Below are 16,459 nucleotides of genomic sequence, written 5' to 3' on the forward strand. Positions count from 1 at the left end.
CCTATTTAAAACCATTATCAAAAAAATAAAAAATGTGTTTGCATTTTTAGCAGAAAAGAAAGATAAATAGTAATTGCAGAGTTTAAGGTTTATCCTAGCAATCCAGGGGCGGAGCCGGGGGCGTGGCCACCACTGACCTAAGCTTGGCCACCATGCTCAAAACCACTCCCCTTTTGTTGACAAGAAATGCATTTAAGACACAGAAACTATGTATATCTTTTATCATAATTGAGATGATATAATTGTCTGTTTTGCTTAAATTCTTCTAAACAGAAATTAATGTTCAGTAAAGCTACTCCCGAAACAGTCACACATTCAGCAGTTCACCAATAAATACTGGAAGATCTCCATCAGTTTACAAGTGAAGACAAGCATCCAATCATCAGGAAGAGATGAAATCTGTAAAGACTGAGTTTATTAAAGAGGAAAGAGAGAAGATGAGAGATCCAGAACCCTGCAGAATCAAACACACTGAAGATACTCAAGAACAAACAGGTTGGTCTTTATTCTTCAATCTTCACTAATAATGCTGATGACAAAGCTTGAGACAGTTTTATGTCATGACATGTCTATGTCACTATGTGTAAATGTTTGCGCAATGCCACCCAAATGTTCACGCAAAGAAAGAAGGCATGGTTTCAGTTACACAGTTAGTGTTGAAGCAGTCATATCAGGGAGATGTGTGTGTATCTAGGAGAACGCAAAAGCACTTTATTTGGCCTTCTGAAACTAGATGCATTTAGGAATCTTTAAGATTACTTTCAACAGAAAAGCAACATATTTTATGGACGACCGTTTTATGAACCTAGGAGAGGAGTACATTCTGACTTGCTACAACAATCTGGTCCTTGTATGTTTTGTTATTAGTTTAAGAATTGCTATTAACTGTTCAAATGCAGAGTTTTGTACGTTGACTACTAGCAATTTATACATGTAGATTTACATATCTGAATGAAAAAACCATGAATTCCTTAACATTGCAATATATGTTTATTGCTCTTAAAATTACAAAATAAAAGGCCAACTAAGAATGCATTACTTTGCACTTGTATACAGATAGCATTTTATAAAACCTTGAAGCCTTGAAAACACATAGCTCACTGAAACAAGCTTACTGAACACATAGGGCCTAGCTTACTGAAAAAAAGTTCTTCTTTCAGATGAAAATAACAACAACTTGATGTCTAGCATTCAATAAAAAAGGTCACCCAAAATACTTGTTTAGAGCAATTGAAAGAATACAATAACCAATGTAAACTTGAGGGCTTTAAGCTAATACAGAGAGTGCTTTTCCCCCAAAAAAAAAAATTTATATATATATATTAACAGTGGGAGCCAGCAGCCTGTCATGGAGAAAAAAAAAATCTCTGATTGCTCCAGGTGAAACTTTGGCGTTCCGCCCTTTTTCTGTTGTGTCTAATGATTTTGGTTAATATGCACGAGAGAGAGAAAGAGAGAGCAAGACAGCACTCGTGTAGTTTGAAGACTGAGTGCGCGAGCGCGCGTGAAACTTTGGTGTTTCGCCCTTTTTCTATCGTGTTTAATGATTTTGATTAATATGCACAAGGGAGAGAGAGAGAGCAAGAAGCACTCGTGTTGTTTGAAGACTGTGTGTGCGCGCGCAGCCGGGGCTCTCTCTCGTACGTGCCCTATCAGTCATTCTATTCTACATCACTCAACGATCAAATAAGGCTTTGACAGCCGCCAAAAAAAAGATCAATGCAGAAAACCCCCTGGATTGGTTATATAACGTTGGACAGAATGTTGATCCGGCCATCGCATATATTCAGGGCACATAAGGTAAACGTTTTGCAAATGTTTTTTAGAGAAATAAAAACAGGTCGACAAATCGGTTCGCATATTTTGCGTCGACGTATTTTTTGCGTCAACGTCATCAATTACCTCGACGCGTTGTCCCAGCCCTAGCTTGGATACAGCACTCTGTGATATTTGATATAGTAACCCATACTCGGAATTGGTGCTTTTCATTGAACCCATCCAAGTGCACACACACAGCAGTGAGAAGTGAACACACACCCAGAGCAGTGAACACACACACACCCGGAGCAGTGGGCAGCTATAGATCCGGTGCTCGGGGAGCAGCTGGGGGTTCAGTTCCTTGCTCAAAGGCTCTTCAGTCATGAGTATTGAGGAGTAAGAGAGTACTGTTCATTCACTCCCTCCCACCTACAACTCCTGCCAGCACCGAGACTCAAACCGGCAACTTTCTGGTAACTAGTCCGGCTCTCTAACCATTAGGTCACAGCAATGATTGTCAGAGTCAATTTTGAAGGCTCAGGAAACCTTTGCAGATGTTTTGAGTTGATAAGCTGATTGGCATGTCACCATATTCTAATTTGTTGAGATTGTGATTTGGTTGTTTTTTATTAAATGTGAGCTAAGACTACAAACCCGATTCCAAAAAAGTTGGGACACTGTACAAATTGTGAATAAAAACATAATGCAATGATGTGGAAGTTTTAAATGTCAATATTTTATTCAGAATACAACATAGATGACATATCAAATGTTTACACTGAGAAAATGTATAATTTTAAGGGAAAAATAAGTTTATTTTAAATTTCATGGAATCAACACATCTCAAAAAAGTTGGGACAAGGCCATGTTTAATACTGTGTGGCATCCCCTCTTCTTTTTATAACAGTCTGCAAACGTCTGGGGACTGAGGAGACAAGCTGCTCAAATTTAGGAATAGGAATGTTGTCCCATTGTTGTCTAATATGGGCTTCTAGTTGCTCAACTGTCTTAGGTCTTCTTTGTCACATCTTCCTCTTTATGATGCGCCAAATGTTTACCATGGGTGAAAGATCTGGACTGCAGGCTGGTCATTTCAGTACCCAGATTCTTCTTCTACAGCCATGATGTTGTAATTGATGCAGTATGTGGTCTGACATTGTCATGATGGAAAATGCAAGGTCTTCTCTGAAAGAGACGACGTCTGGATGTGAGCATATGTTGTTCTATACCTTTCAGCATTGATGGTGCCTTTCCAGAAGTTTAAGCTACCCATGCCACACACACTCATGCAACCCCATACCATCAGAGATGCAGGCTTCTGAACTGAGTACTGATAACAACTTGGGTTGTCCTTGTCCTCTTTAGTCTGGATGACATGGTGTCCCAGATTTCCAAAAATAACTTAAAATTTTAGTTTTTTGTGTTCACCGACAATTTCTAGAAGTATTCCGGAGCCCATGTTGTGATTTCCATTACAGTAGCGTTCCTGTATGTGATGCAGTGCTGTCTAAGAGCCGAAGATCACGGCATCCAGTATGGTTTTCCTGCCTTGACCCTTACGCACAGAGATTTTTACAGATTCTCAGGATCTTTGGATGATATTATACACTGTAGATGATGAGAACTACAAACTCTTTGCAATTTTTTTCTGAGAAACTCCTTTCTGATATTGCTCCAATATTTTTCACCACAGCATTGGGGGAATTGGTGATCCTCTGCCCATCTTGACTTCTGAGAGACACTGACACTCTGAGAGGCTCTTTTTATACCCAATCATGTCCCCAATTGACCTAATAAGTTGCAAATCGGTCCTCCAGCTGTACAGTGTCCCAATGTCTTTGGAATCAGCAGGCTTATCTATGTGCCGATTGATTGATTGCTTCTTCTCCAAGCTTTGCTTATCAGTTTTTGTTGGGGTTGCAACTTGCGGCTGTAGAATTTAATTATTTTCCAATTCTTTGTTGACAATGTAACAGCTACTCTGTAGTTACCAAACACTACTAAAACAGGAGCCTCAATGCATTTGCAATGCAACAACAAGATATTAGTAAGCCAAAAAATCATTTGGTTCTCCTTTATTGCACTGATGGTCTGATTTGGAGATCAATGTATCTCTTTCATGGAAAGTTTCAGGGACCTCTAATTATTAAAATTGCATGAAAAATCTAAAATGTTTATAAAACTATTGTCTACTTTACACTGTTATATCAATGTTAATTTTTATCTCCTTTCACTTTTCTGTTTATTTTTATTTTTTTACGGGTTACTGACAAATGTACTGTTTTCACTTTTATTTCAGAGTTGATTGAAGACAATGTGGTGAAGGAAGAATTGAGTGAATCTGAGGGAAAAAATCATGTCAGAAGTGTAGAAAACCCCAAACAGGAAGATTTAAAGAAAAAAAGAAAAAGTAAATCTGTCACCTGCACTCATTGTGGAAAGAGTTTTACATACAAACATTATCTTGAGCGTCACATGAGAGTTCACACTGGAGAGAAACCATACACATGTGATCAGTGTGGGAGGAGTTTCTCACAATCAACACACCTCAAAGATCATATGAACATCCACACTAGAGAGAAACTGTACTCATGTGAACAGTGTGGCAAAACATTCCTGTGCGCTTCAAACCGGAAGAATCATGTCAGAGTTCATACAAAAGAGAAGCCACATTCATGTAATTTTTGTGGAAAGAGTTTTTCATTTCTACAAAGTTTGAAAATACATCAGAAAGTACATACTGGTTTGAGAGAGCACATGTGTTTTGAGTGTGAGAAGATGTTTATTTCAGCAAGCCATTTAAAACAGCATGAGAGGATTCACACTGGAGAGAAACCTTACAAGTGTTCACACTGTGACAAGAGATTCAGACTGTCAGGACATCTGAAAAAACACGAGAGGATTCACACTGGAGTGAAACCTTACAAGTGTTCACACTGTGAAAAGAGATTCAGTGTGTCATCACATCTAAAAAGACATGAGAGGATTCACACTGGAGTGAAACCTTACAAGTGTTCACACTGTGACAAAAGATTCAGTATGACATCACATCTAAAAACACATGAGAGGATCCACACTGGAGAGAAACAGTATCACTGCACTGAATGTGGGAAATGTTTCAATCATTCATCTAATCTACGCAGACATACAAAAAACAATCACACTAACTCTTTCAGATCTGATCCTGTGTCCCCACCAAATGTGACATAATAATGGATCAAGCAATAAAATAGAATTTGGATAAATCTGTCATTACAAGCAATGACAAAGAAACATTATCTGAAGTTTTCATAGTGAATGAAGTTCATCTTCATATTCAAAACCAGCAGATTCAACTATAAGATTCTCCCTGAAGAACAAAAGTTTCATAAAGTTTTATTTTTGTTCATCATTTTGCTTCATGTTATAAATTATATCATTGTGCTTCCTTATGGGTTTCATATTATGTTCAGTTGTTTCACATGTTGTTCAATATAGTACAGGTGCATCTCAATAAATTAGAATGTCCTGGAAAAGTTTATTACAGTAATTCAACTCAATGTGAAACTCAACTCAGTTGTGAACCGTGTATTAAATAAATTCAGTGCACACAGACAGAAGTAGTTAAAGTCTTTGGTTTTTTTAATTGTGATGATTTTGGCTCACATTTACCAAAATACCACCAATTCACTATCTCAACAAATAAAAATATGGCGACATGCCAATCAGCTAATCAACTCAAAACACATGCAAAGGTTTCCTAAGCCTTCAAAATAGTCTCTCAGTTTGGTTCACTAGGTTACACAATCATGGGGAAGACTGCTGATCTGACAGTTGTCCAGAAGACAATCATTGACACCCTTCACAAGGAGTGTAAGCCACAAACATTCATTACCAAAGAAGCTGGCTTTTCACAGAGTGCTGTATTTAAGCATGTTAACAGAAAGTTGGCGGTGCATCTTTTCAAGCAGTATCGATTCAAGAATTTGAGTGAACTTCACAAGGAACGGACTAAGGCTGGGGTCAAGACATCACACACAGATGTGTCAAGGAATTTGCTAAACCAGAGACAATGTCAGAGGTGTCTTACCTGGTCTAAGGAGAAGAAAGTCCTCTTATCAGATGAGTGCAAGTTTTGTATTTCATTTGGAAACCTAGGTCCTAGAGTCTGGAGGATGGCTGGAGAAGCTCATAGCTGAAGTTGCTTGGAGTCCAGTGTTAAGTTTCCACAGTCTGTGATGATTTGGGGTTCAATGTCATCTGCTGGTGTTGGTCCATTGTGGTTTTTGAAAACCAAAGTCACTGCAGCCGTTTACCAAGAAATCTTGGAGCACTTCATGCTTCCTTCTGCTGACCATCTTTTTGAAGATGCTGATTTCATTTTCCAGCTGGATTGGCCCCTGCCCACACTGCCAAAAGCACAAAAAATTGGTTAAATTGCCTTGGTGTCGTTTGCTTGACTGGCCAGTAAACTCACCAGACCTGAACCCCAGAGAGAATCTATGGCCTATTGTCAAGAGGAAGATGAGAAACAAGAGACCAAACAATGCAGATGAGCTGAAGGCAACTGTCAAAGAAACCTGGGCTTCCAGACCACCTCAGCAGTGCCACAAACTGATCACCTCCATGCCACGCTGAATTGAGGCAGTAATTAAAGCAAAAGGAGCCCATACCAAGTATTGAGTACATGCACAGTAAATGAGCATACTTTCCAGAAGATCAACAATTCACTAAACATTTTTTTCCTATTGGTCTTCTGAAGTATTCTAATTTGTTGGGTGTTTGTTAAATATGAGCCAACATCATCAAAACTAAAAGAACCAAAGACTTAAAACTACTTCAATCTGTGTGCACTGAATTTATTCAATACTCAATTTAAAAATTTGAGTTGAATTACTCAAATTACCTTTTTTCATGATATTCTAATTTATTGAGATGCACCTGTATTTTATAAACAGATACCCATCTATACTTGTGGATGGATGATAGCTGGACAGCACAGGCTTTGAGGCAGGCAGGAAAGACCCTGTCTAGGCCTTTGGCTTTCCTTATCTTCTGCTTCCTGAAGACTTTGCATACATCCTTTCCACAGATCTTGAGTACAGGCTGAGAAACAGTAGGGTGAGAGAGAGGGAGGGTGTTGATAGCTGTGCTGTGAGATGGTTGGAATGGGTGTAGGGTTTGAGACCAGTCTTTTCAAACCTGCAGTAAAACTCATTCAGGTCTTAAGCCAGTTGTTGATTAGCCTCAGTGTTGGGGGATGGGGTCTTGCAGCTGGTGATGGCTTTCAGGCCTTTCCCCAATGTCAAGTCAAGTCACCTTTATTTATATCATGCTTTAAACAAAAAAGGTTGTGTCAAACCAACTGAACAACATTATTATTACAACTCTGAGTACAGTCAGAGACAGTTTATAAGAGACATGCCACTTCCTCAGTCCTCAATAAGGAAAACGTGTAACGGCAAAGATGGCAGTTGTGTGCACATGTCCTGACTCTCCCACTGCAAAGCCTATCATCTGCTTTTAACAGTCAAGCCGGGAAACATTTAAGCATATCGTCTGGTTCGACTGACGTATGCGCACAGTTGAGGAACCCTTGCGCATGCGTAGTAAAGGTGTAACCTGTGGGGAAAAGGGCATTTTAAACCTTATTTTGGGGCAAAGTCATCAAAATTTTTCAGTGATTTTTATCATATTTCTCTGCTGTTTCTATAAATGCTGTTTTTATGGTGACCAGTGAAGGTGCAGTTCTGACTCTCTGCCCATTCATTTAGAATGGAGCTGGTCTTGTTATTCTGAAATAGCTTGGCGTTGCCAAGATGGCGGCCAAGTGGCACAACTTGCCGGAAAGGACTTTGGTACAGTCAGTCACATGCATTTGGAGCTCAGTTCATTACAAGAGATTTTTATGTAGATGATGGAGTTACAAGTGCAGAGACAATAGAGAAGGCCATTCAGTTGACAAAAGAAGCACAGGGGCTGTGTGCAAAGGGTGGTCTCCGACTTCAAACGTTTGTGTCAAATGACAGCACTGTTTTGCAGAGCATACCAGAATCAGAATGTGCTGTAAACATTGAAACAAAAGTTTTCACCTTCACGGACATGCTGCTTGAGAGAGCGTTGGGTGTTCATTGGAACATACAGAGTGATTTTAAAATTCATATCCAACTAAAAGGTCAACCTACAACACGTCATGGAATACTGTCAACTGTTGCCTCCATATATGATCCTTTAGGCTTTGTAGCTCCATATGTTCTCAATGGCAAGAGAATTCTGAATTCTGCAAAAAATGTGTTGCCAAGGGACAGGCTGGAATGATCCGCTCTCCCCTACACTCAGCCCACAGTGGGAGAGATAGCAGAATGAATTTGTCAATTTGGAAAAAGTGAACATACCACGATGTTATTATGTACCTCCAGGTTTTTGTAAGGTTGTGAAAACAGAAATACATAATTCCTCTGATGCAATTACCTGTGATTACAGTAAGTGTTTCTATATAAGAATGATAAATGAGAATGATGAAATTTATTGCACTTTTTTCAATAGGCAAATCCTGAGTTTCTCCTTCAAAGTTTATTACGATACCTAGATTAGAGTTGACGGCAGCTATGGTATCAGTCAGAATGAGCAATATGCTCAAAGAAAGAGCGTAACCTCACCAATGTCACTGAATTATTTTGGACCAACTCAAAAGTGGTTGCTCGCCATTTTCACACTTTTGTAGCGAATAGAATCCCAAAAAAAATACTTTAAAGCACAGAACCTAAAATATGGATGAGAATCCAGCAGACAATGCTTCTAGAGGGAGAAGAATAAAGGAACTTCTCTTATATAACTGGTTCTCTGGTCCCACATTCTTGTGGGAAAAGTCAAAACAAGTCAGCTTTATTTATATAGCGCTTTAAAAAAAAGGTTGTGTCAAAGCAACTGAACAACATTCATTAGAAAAAAGTGTCTCAATAATGCAAAATTACAGTTGAAGGCAGTTCATCATTGAATTCAGTGATGTCATCATCTCTGTTCATTTTAAATAGTGTCTGTGCAGTCATTTGTAATAATGTCAACGACATCGCTGTAGATGAAGTGACACCAACTAAGCAAGCCAGAGGCGACAGCGGCAAGAAACCGAAACTCCATCGGTGACAGAATGGAGAAAAAAACCTTGGGAGAAACCAGGCTCAGTTGGGGTCAGTTCTCCTCTGACCAGACGAAACCAGTAGTTCAATTCCAGTCTGCAGCAAAGTCAGATTGTGCAGAAGAACCATCTCTTTGCTGTGGTCTTGTCCTGGTGCTCCTCTGAGACAAGGTATTTACAGGGGATCTGTATCTCACTCCTGAGTCAAATGCTTGACGTCTGAACCACTGAGGATGCAAGTCCGAAATGTGCATACTTTGATTGAGAAACGCGCGCAGACCTACGCCACCAGACTATTTGTCTAATCTTCTCAGTACTTTAGACCGTGGTGGAAACACAGAAATCAACAGGTCTGGGGCGAAAATAGCTCATGGGGAAAAAAGTTCCTGATACAATTGTTCCGGGTAATTTCGGTGGCAATGCTGCATACGGTGCCCTGGTGGCCTGTATACAGTAGCCAGTACAAACATAACAGGGGATTTATCATTAACATTTGTTTCTCTGGATAATGTTATATGAAGCACCATTACTTCAAACGAGTTATACTTGAAGCCTGCCCTCTGAGAAATCCTTAAAACGTTGTTATAAATTGAAACAACTCCTCCCCCTTTGCCTTTTAGACGCGGCTCATGTTTATAACAGTAATCTTGGGGGTCGGACTCATTTAAAATAATGTAGTCATCAGATTTTAGCCAGGTTTCTGTCAAACAGAGTACATCTAAATTATGATCAGTGATCATATTATTTACAAAAAGTGTTTTCGTAGAAAGGGATCTGATATTCAATAAGCCAAGCTTTATCATTTGTTTATCCGTATTGCATCTGTTTTTTATTTGTTGAACCTCAATTAAATTGTTACTGTTACATTGGTTTGGACATTTTTTCTATTTTCTAGTTCGGGGAACAGACACAGTCTCTATAGTGTGATATCTAGGTGAAAGAGTCTCTATGTGCTGAGAATTAACTGACCTCTGTGACGTGAGGCAGCTAGCAGACGGTCAGTTTAGCCAGTCTGTCTGCTTCCTGACCTGGGACCCAGTTAGTCAAGTATAAACACTAAGACTATTTGCCATATTTCTAGAGTGAAGAGTGGCGCCACCCAGGAGGAATGAAGACTATCTCTTTTCAACAATCTGCTATGCATCTTGTCACCACGGTAAGCAGGGAGGGGCCCAGAGCATATTACAGTGTCTGACAAGGAAAAGGAAATAACGACCTCAGATATTGAGCCAGATCCAGAAGTAAAGAAAATTCAGACATTGCAAACAAAGACCACAGAAATTAAAGATCTTGTAGACTGTTTGTCCACGTTCTCGTCTTGGTCTAAAACTATCAAAGCCATCAAATGCCGTCTGAGATGGATTAAGAAGGACAAAACTAATTCACTGGCTTGTGTGAGTGAACAAGATGATGCTAAATGTTTGATTATAAAGAATTTCAAATGCAAATGTATCAAAAAGAGGTCAATGTGTTGAGTCGAAGAAAATAACTTATAAGTCACAGTAGACTTCATCACTTGGATGCCTTCATAGATAAGGATGTTATGATCATGGTGGGAGGAAGACTAAGTCACTCATCACACACTCATTCATTTAAGCATTCACTGATCCCTCCTAAAAAGCATCATGTAACAAGGCTGACAATTGCACAATGTCACGAACAGTGTTGGGGCTAGTTACTCAAAAAAGTAATATATTACATATTACATATTACTCTCAAAAATAGTAATGCCTTACTTTACTTTATTACTCCCTGGAGAAAGTAACTAGTTATATTACTAGTTATATTACTAGTTACATCTTTTTTTCTTAATTACTCTATGATTGCCTGAGATGCATCAGATGGAGGGAGAACATACAAAGGAGGAGTGTTCTTTAGGGTCTTTATCAGTGGCGGCTCCTGCCAATTCTCTCAGGGGGGGCAAATGTTTGCTCTATTAATGAGGATAGGTCACCCATTCAATTGATAAATTAACGGGTAGTTAAAGATGTAAAGGGAACCAAACTACTATAGTATTAATTAAAAATAAACTGACATTAGGAATCAATCTCTTGCACTCCTTATTTTTCTATATCCGTGTTAACACTATTCAGCAGCATATGAAGACTAACACCAGGATGTGGTTTTTCCAAAAAATACTTTTTACTTTTCGATTTCAGTTTAATAAGAAATAATTGAAGTCACATAAATCACTGTTTACACAACTCACTTATATTACTGCTCGTCAGTACACCTGTTCTCTAATCAGCGGTTAATTCCATCAGGTGCGTGATTTCACATAGAGCAGCTGTTACTACACAGAGCCGTTATTAACTGAGAAGATGCGCAAATCCACGTTCATTTTCAGCGTTTATTGGCACAGTTGTATGAACATATGGTTCACGCACCTGATGGAATAAACCGCTGATTAGAGAACCGGCTTTACTGAGATGCGCATTAACGAGCGGCCGATCGTGATCGGAGCACTCCTACAAAATAATTACTGAATCTCCACCCGTCGAAACTAGCTTTCTGTTGCTGGGAACCTTCCTCTGAAAAAGAGCTTGCCATTGTTGACGCTTCCATTTTTCCCCATCTGTCTGAGCGTGCCGCTCTGCTGCCGGCTGTCGACCAATCAGTGATGGTAAATGATACCTCGTGCCAAACCCAGACCAATCACTGTTCCATTCACGCCCTCCTTCCCTTCCCTTCTGTTCTCTGTGTAGTGTGCCTTGTGTGTGTGATGAAGGTGCTACTGGCAAATGTAACGCAAGTAACTAGCTTGGGAAAACTGTAATAATATTACCATTTTCAGACGAGTAATGCCTTACACTACTAGTTACTGAAAAAAGTAATATTATTACAGTAACGCGTTACTTTGTAACGCGTTACACCCAACACTGGTCACGAAACGTAAATCATCAAGGAAAAGGTTTCACAATTAATGAAATCAGATAGATAGAAATATTTCAGATAGAAATAAATAGAGCACATTTTATGCATCGTGGTATATACTGCTTTGGTCCTTTCAAGTTCAAGTTCAAGTCTGCTTTATTGTCAATTTCCACATGTACAGTACATACATACAGAGAATCAAAATTGCGTTACTCTCAGACCCCGGTGCATACAGATAACATTAACATTAAAGCCTAAAAAAATAACTAGATCAAATATAAAATGTAGATACAATTATACAATAAGGGAATTATAAAAAAAGACATATAATAAAAATAAAAGTTAAAAATAAAGTTAAATAAAGCAGCGCAAGGTAAATGACAGATATAGTGCAAATCAATGAAGTGGACAACAGTGCAGTTAAAAGATTTTTTAGGTGCAAAAAAATCACTTATTAAAAATATCTTAAATCTGATTCAAGTGACAAGTGACCAAGAGCAGTTATTTAACTGACTGATGAGGTAGTTCCATGCCGAATGTGGTAGTGAGCGGTGAGTGAGCAGACCAATGCTGCACAAGTGACTCGTGCATGTCATCATATAATTAGTGGGGGGGGGGGGGGGTTGTTCATAGTTCAGTGGTGCCTGGGGAAGAAGAGGGGAGGGGGGGCAGGTTCGGGAGGGAGTTCAGCTTCCTGACAGCCTGGTGGATGAAGCTGTCCTTCAGTCTGCTGGTCCTGGCCTGGAGACTCCGCAGTCTCCTCCCTGATGGCAGCAGGCTGAAGAAGCTGTGTGATGGGTGGGTGGGATCACCTGTGATGCAGAGGGCTTTGCGGGTGAGACGTGTTCCATAAATGTCCTGGAGGGAGGGTAGAGAGACTCCAATGATCTTCTCAGCTGCTCTCACTATGCGTTGTAGAGTCTTTCGGCAGGACGCGTTGCAGGCGCCATACCACACAGTGATGCAGCTCGACAGGATGCTCTCGATGGTGCCTCTGTAGAATGCGTACATGATGGGGGGTGGGGCTCTGGCTCTCCTAAGTTTGCGGAGGAAGTAGAGACGCTGTTGTGATTTCTTGGCCAGTGCTGCTGTGTTTTCAGTCCAGGAGAGGTCCTCTGTGATGTGCACACCCAGGAACTTGGTGCTGCTCACTCTCTCCACAGTCGCACCGTTGATGGTCAGAGGAACGTGCTGAGTGTGTGCTCTCCTGAAGTCTACAACAATCTCCTTCGTCTTCTCCACATTCAGAGAGAGATTGTTGTCACTGCACCACCCAGCCAGGCGGCTCACCTCACTCCTGTAGTTTGTCTCATCTTTGTTGCTAATGAGAACCACCACTGTCGTGTCATCTGCAAACTTAATGAAGAGGTTGGAGCTGTGTGACGGTGTGCAGTCATGGGTCAGCAGAGTGAAGAGGAGGGGGCTCAGCACACATCCTTGGGGGGCCCCAGTGTTCAGTGTGTTGGTGCTGGATGTGTTGCTGCCGACCCCTACTGCCTGAGGTCTTCCAGTCAGAGTCCAACAGCCAGTTGCACACCGAAGTGTTGAGCCCCAGCTGAATCAGCTTGTAGATGAGCTGTTGAGGGATGATCATGTTGAATGCTGAACTGAAGTCTATGAACAGCATTCTGACATATGAGTCCTTTTTTTCCAGATGGGTGAGTGCTGAGTGGACGGTAGTGGAGATGGCATCATCGGTCGACCGGTTGGACCGATATGCAAACTGGAAGGGGTCCAGGGAGGGGGGGAGGGCAGACTTGATGTGGTGCATGACTAGCCGTTCAAAGCACTTCATGAGGATGGGGGTAAGTGCAACAGGACGGTAGTCATTGAAGCAGGATGGAGATGGCTTCTTTGGGACTGGGATGATGGTGGTAGTTTTAAAGCATGTGGGAACAACAGCCTGACTCAGTGAGATGTTGAAAATGTCTGTGAAGACATCAGTGAGTTCTGCTGCACAGTCTCTCAGTGCACGCCCAGGGATGTTGTCAGGACCCGGAGCTTTGTGGGCATTGATCCTGCTGAAGGATCTCCTCACGCTGTCTGGGGTCAGAGTCATCACCTGGTCGCCGGGAGGAGGTGGAGTCTTCTGTGCAGTGGTGCTGTTTTGTTGCTCAAAGTGAGCGAAGAAGGTGTTCAGCTCGTTCAGCAGAGAGATGTTGTTGTCACAGGTCCGTGGTGGGGGCTTGTAGTCCGTAATGGTCTGTATCCCCTGCCACAGGTTCCTAGTATCACTGCTGTCGCTGAATTGGTGAGCTATCCTCCTGGAGTGCTGTCTCTTAGCCTCTCTAATGCCGCGGGACAGGTTGGCCCTAGCTGTTCTCAGGCCCACCTCATCTCCAGCTCTGAAGGCAGCATTCCGTGTCTTCAGGAGTCTGTAGACCTCCCCCGTCATCCATGGCTTCTGGTTGGCCCGGACAGTGATAGTTTTTGTGATCGTTACATCATAAATACTAGAGTTGGGGTACTCGAACTTGGACTCGGAATCGAGTCCGGACTCGAGTCCAATTTTGAATGAACTCGGACTTGTCACGCACTCGAGTGAATTTGTACTTGGACTTGACACGGACTTGAACATTTTGGACTCTGAAAATATTCCGAGTACAGTCGAGTCCACGTCATGTGTAACAATAAAACCAGCATAAAATTGAAATGATAAATTAATGAATGTCTCCCCTTCTGTCATTTTACTGCACCACACCGGCAGGCAGAAGTCTCACGCTTGCAGACGAAACACACGCACCACTCACTGGATCTCAGTGTGGATTAGTGATGGGAAGTTCGATTCTTTTCCGCGAACCGGTTCTTTCGGACGGTTTGATTCAATAAACTGGTTGAAAAAAAAAAAAACTGTTCACCGGATACATAATCCATTGCGATGTATTTGTTATTAAATGAACTTACGTTTCGTCAGATTGCCCTTCATTCAAGCCCTCGGTTTACCCGCACTCATTACATTAGCACAAAATCAGTTCAGAATCAATCACCAAAAGAATCAGTTCGGTTCAGACGCGCTGAGAGTCATTCGGCTTCATGCTGAATCACAACTGCGCAGTATTATCAGCTCCTCAGTTCTCGAATCGGACGCGTCCGAAAGAAATGGTTTTCGGTTCAGTTTACTGATGATCTAAAAACTGATACAACCGGTTCTTGACTCGAGAACGAGAATCGCTCAAAACCCGGGTAGGAAAATCTGACAGGGTAGGATAAAATGTCAGGACACCGGCACATGCTGCAGTTCAGTATCATCAGCTGCTCTACTCGCGTTCATGTTCTGTTTACTACAAACTCAGTTTGTGAATCTGTCATCATTAACTATAAATACAGTACAGATATTTCATAAATCATCCCTTATTCATATTAAACATGGAGTCTTTAGAGTCTTAATTATTGTCCAACTTCCCTGAAAACCCCTTTCGCCCATACATAATCTACAATATACAGATTAGAAACATGTAGCCCCTATCTTAAAAAAAACGTATATATATATATATATATATATATACGTATATGTATATATATATATATATATATATATATATATATATATATATATATATATATATACGTATGTATATATATACGTATATGTATATATATGTATATGTATATGTATATATACGTATGTGTATATGTATATATATATATATATATATATATATATATATATATATATACGTATATGTATATAAATGTATATATATATACGTATATGTATATATATATATATATATATATATATATATATGTATATATATATATATACGTATATGTATGTATATATATATATATATATATATATATATATATATATATTAGTGCTGTCAAAATTAGCACGTTAACGCATTCGATTAATTTGAAATATTTAACGCGTTAAAAAAAAATAACGCAATTAACGCGGTTGCAGTTTTTTTTATTTCCAGTTGTGGCCGATGTGTGTTCAACGTGCAAAGAAATATGGATAAGACCAAGGAAGGACTTTTAGACGGAAAGTTTCAGTATAAAACTCTGCCGGATTACTCTTCAGTCTGCCACAAGAAACATTACTCTTCATTCAGTCTGCCACAAGAAACAGCAACATTAAAATCATGAACTCAAATGTCATTGTTTAAAAAACAAAAAAAAACAATGACTGTAACAGTGCGTAAATCAGACCTTTCTGTAACCCTAACGTTAATAAGCTTAAAGAAATAATTGTGTAGCGGAGTATTTTTTGTACACAGTGCCGCGAACTGTCAATCACTCCTGTGCGCGTGCATCACTGTCCTCCTCAGCTGCAGCAACTTGCGCTCTCTCTCTTCATCAAGCTTTAAAACAAAAAGGGGACAAAAAGATAATATTGTCTTTGTGCATAGGCTATAGATTAATTAGATAAATGAATATCTAAATGTGTGCCTTGCCGTCTACGGTATTTTTTTAGAACTTAGAAAAAAGATGCTGCAGCCAATGAACAGCCAGCGGGGGCTGCAGGACGACTCAACCTCCGCAGACAGTTTTTAATGTTTATCAGACAATAAATACTCAAGATTTTGCTTTAGTATAACTCACAACGAGTTTCACACACCTTCTCCGGCCACGTTGAGTTGTTGACACTTAACAGTGGGAAAAGCGACACATGCGCTATTCACTTGTATAACTTAAGGGCGAATGGGTAATGTAGTTTCTGCTCTCGGTGGGATGAATTAGGAAGCTTGCATTGTGAAGGGCGCTCTG

General features: G+C 40.2%; 2 protein-coding genes across 3 annotated transcripts in view; both read left to right on the forward strand.

The window, feature by feature from the left end:
* The first annotated feature begins 355 nt into the window (after nt 1–355).
* Nucleotides 356–16,459, forward strand: part of LOC127952159 (zinc finger protein 845) — a 177,127-nt gene continuing 161,023 nt past the window's right edge. Inside the window, exon 1 of the mRNA XM_052550520.1 lies at nt 356–495. The gene's annotated coding sequence lies outside the window, so the exon portion shown is untranslated. The remainder of the gene's footprint in view (nt 496–16,459) is intronic.
* LOC127952147 (zinc finger protein 501-like) overlaps nt 356–16,459 on the forward strand; it is a 106,464-nt gene continuing 90,360 nt past the window's right edge. Inside the window, exon 1 of one of the 2 annotated variants that reach the window (XM_052550475.1) lies at nt 356–495. In XM_052550475.1, coding sequence (XP_052406435.1) covers nt 393–495 — 103 coding nt within the window. In that variant the 5' untranslated portion in view covers nt 356–392. The remainder of the gene's footprint in view (nt 496–16,459) is intronic. The other variant, XM_052550480.1, reaches the window with a different exon arrangement.

This window comes from Carassius gibelio, chromosome B3, assembly GCF_023724105.1.
Source record: "Carassius gibelio isolate Cgi1373 ecotype wild population from Czech Republic chromosome B3, carGib1.2-hapl.c, whole genome shotgun sequence".
Taxonomy (NCBI): Eukaryota; Metazoa; Chordata; class Actinopteri; order Cypriniformes; family Cyprinidae; genus Carassius; species Carassius gibelio.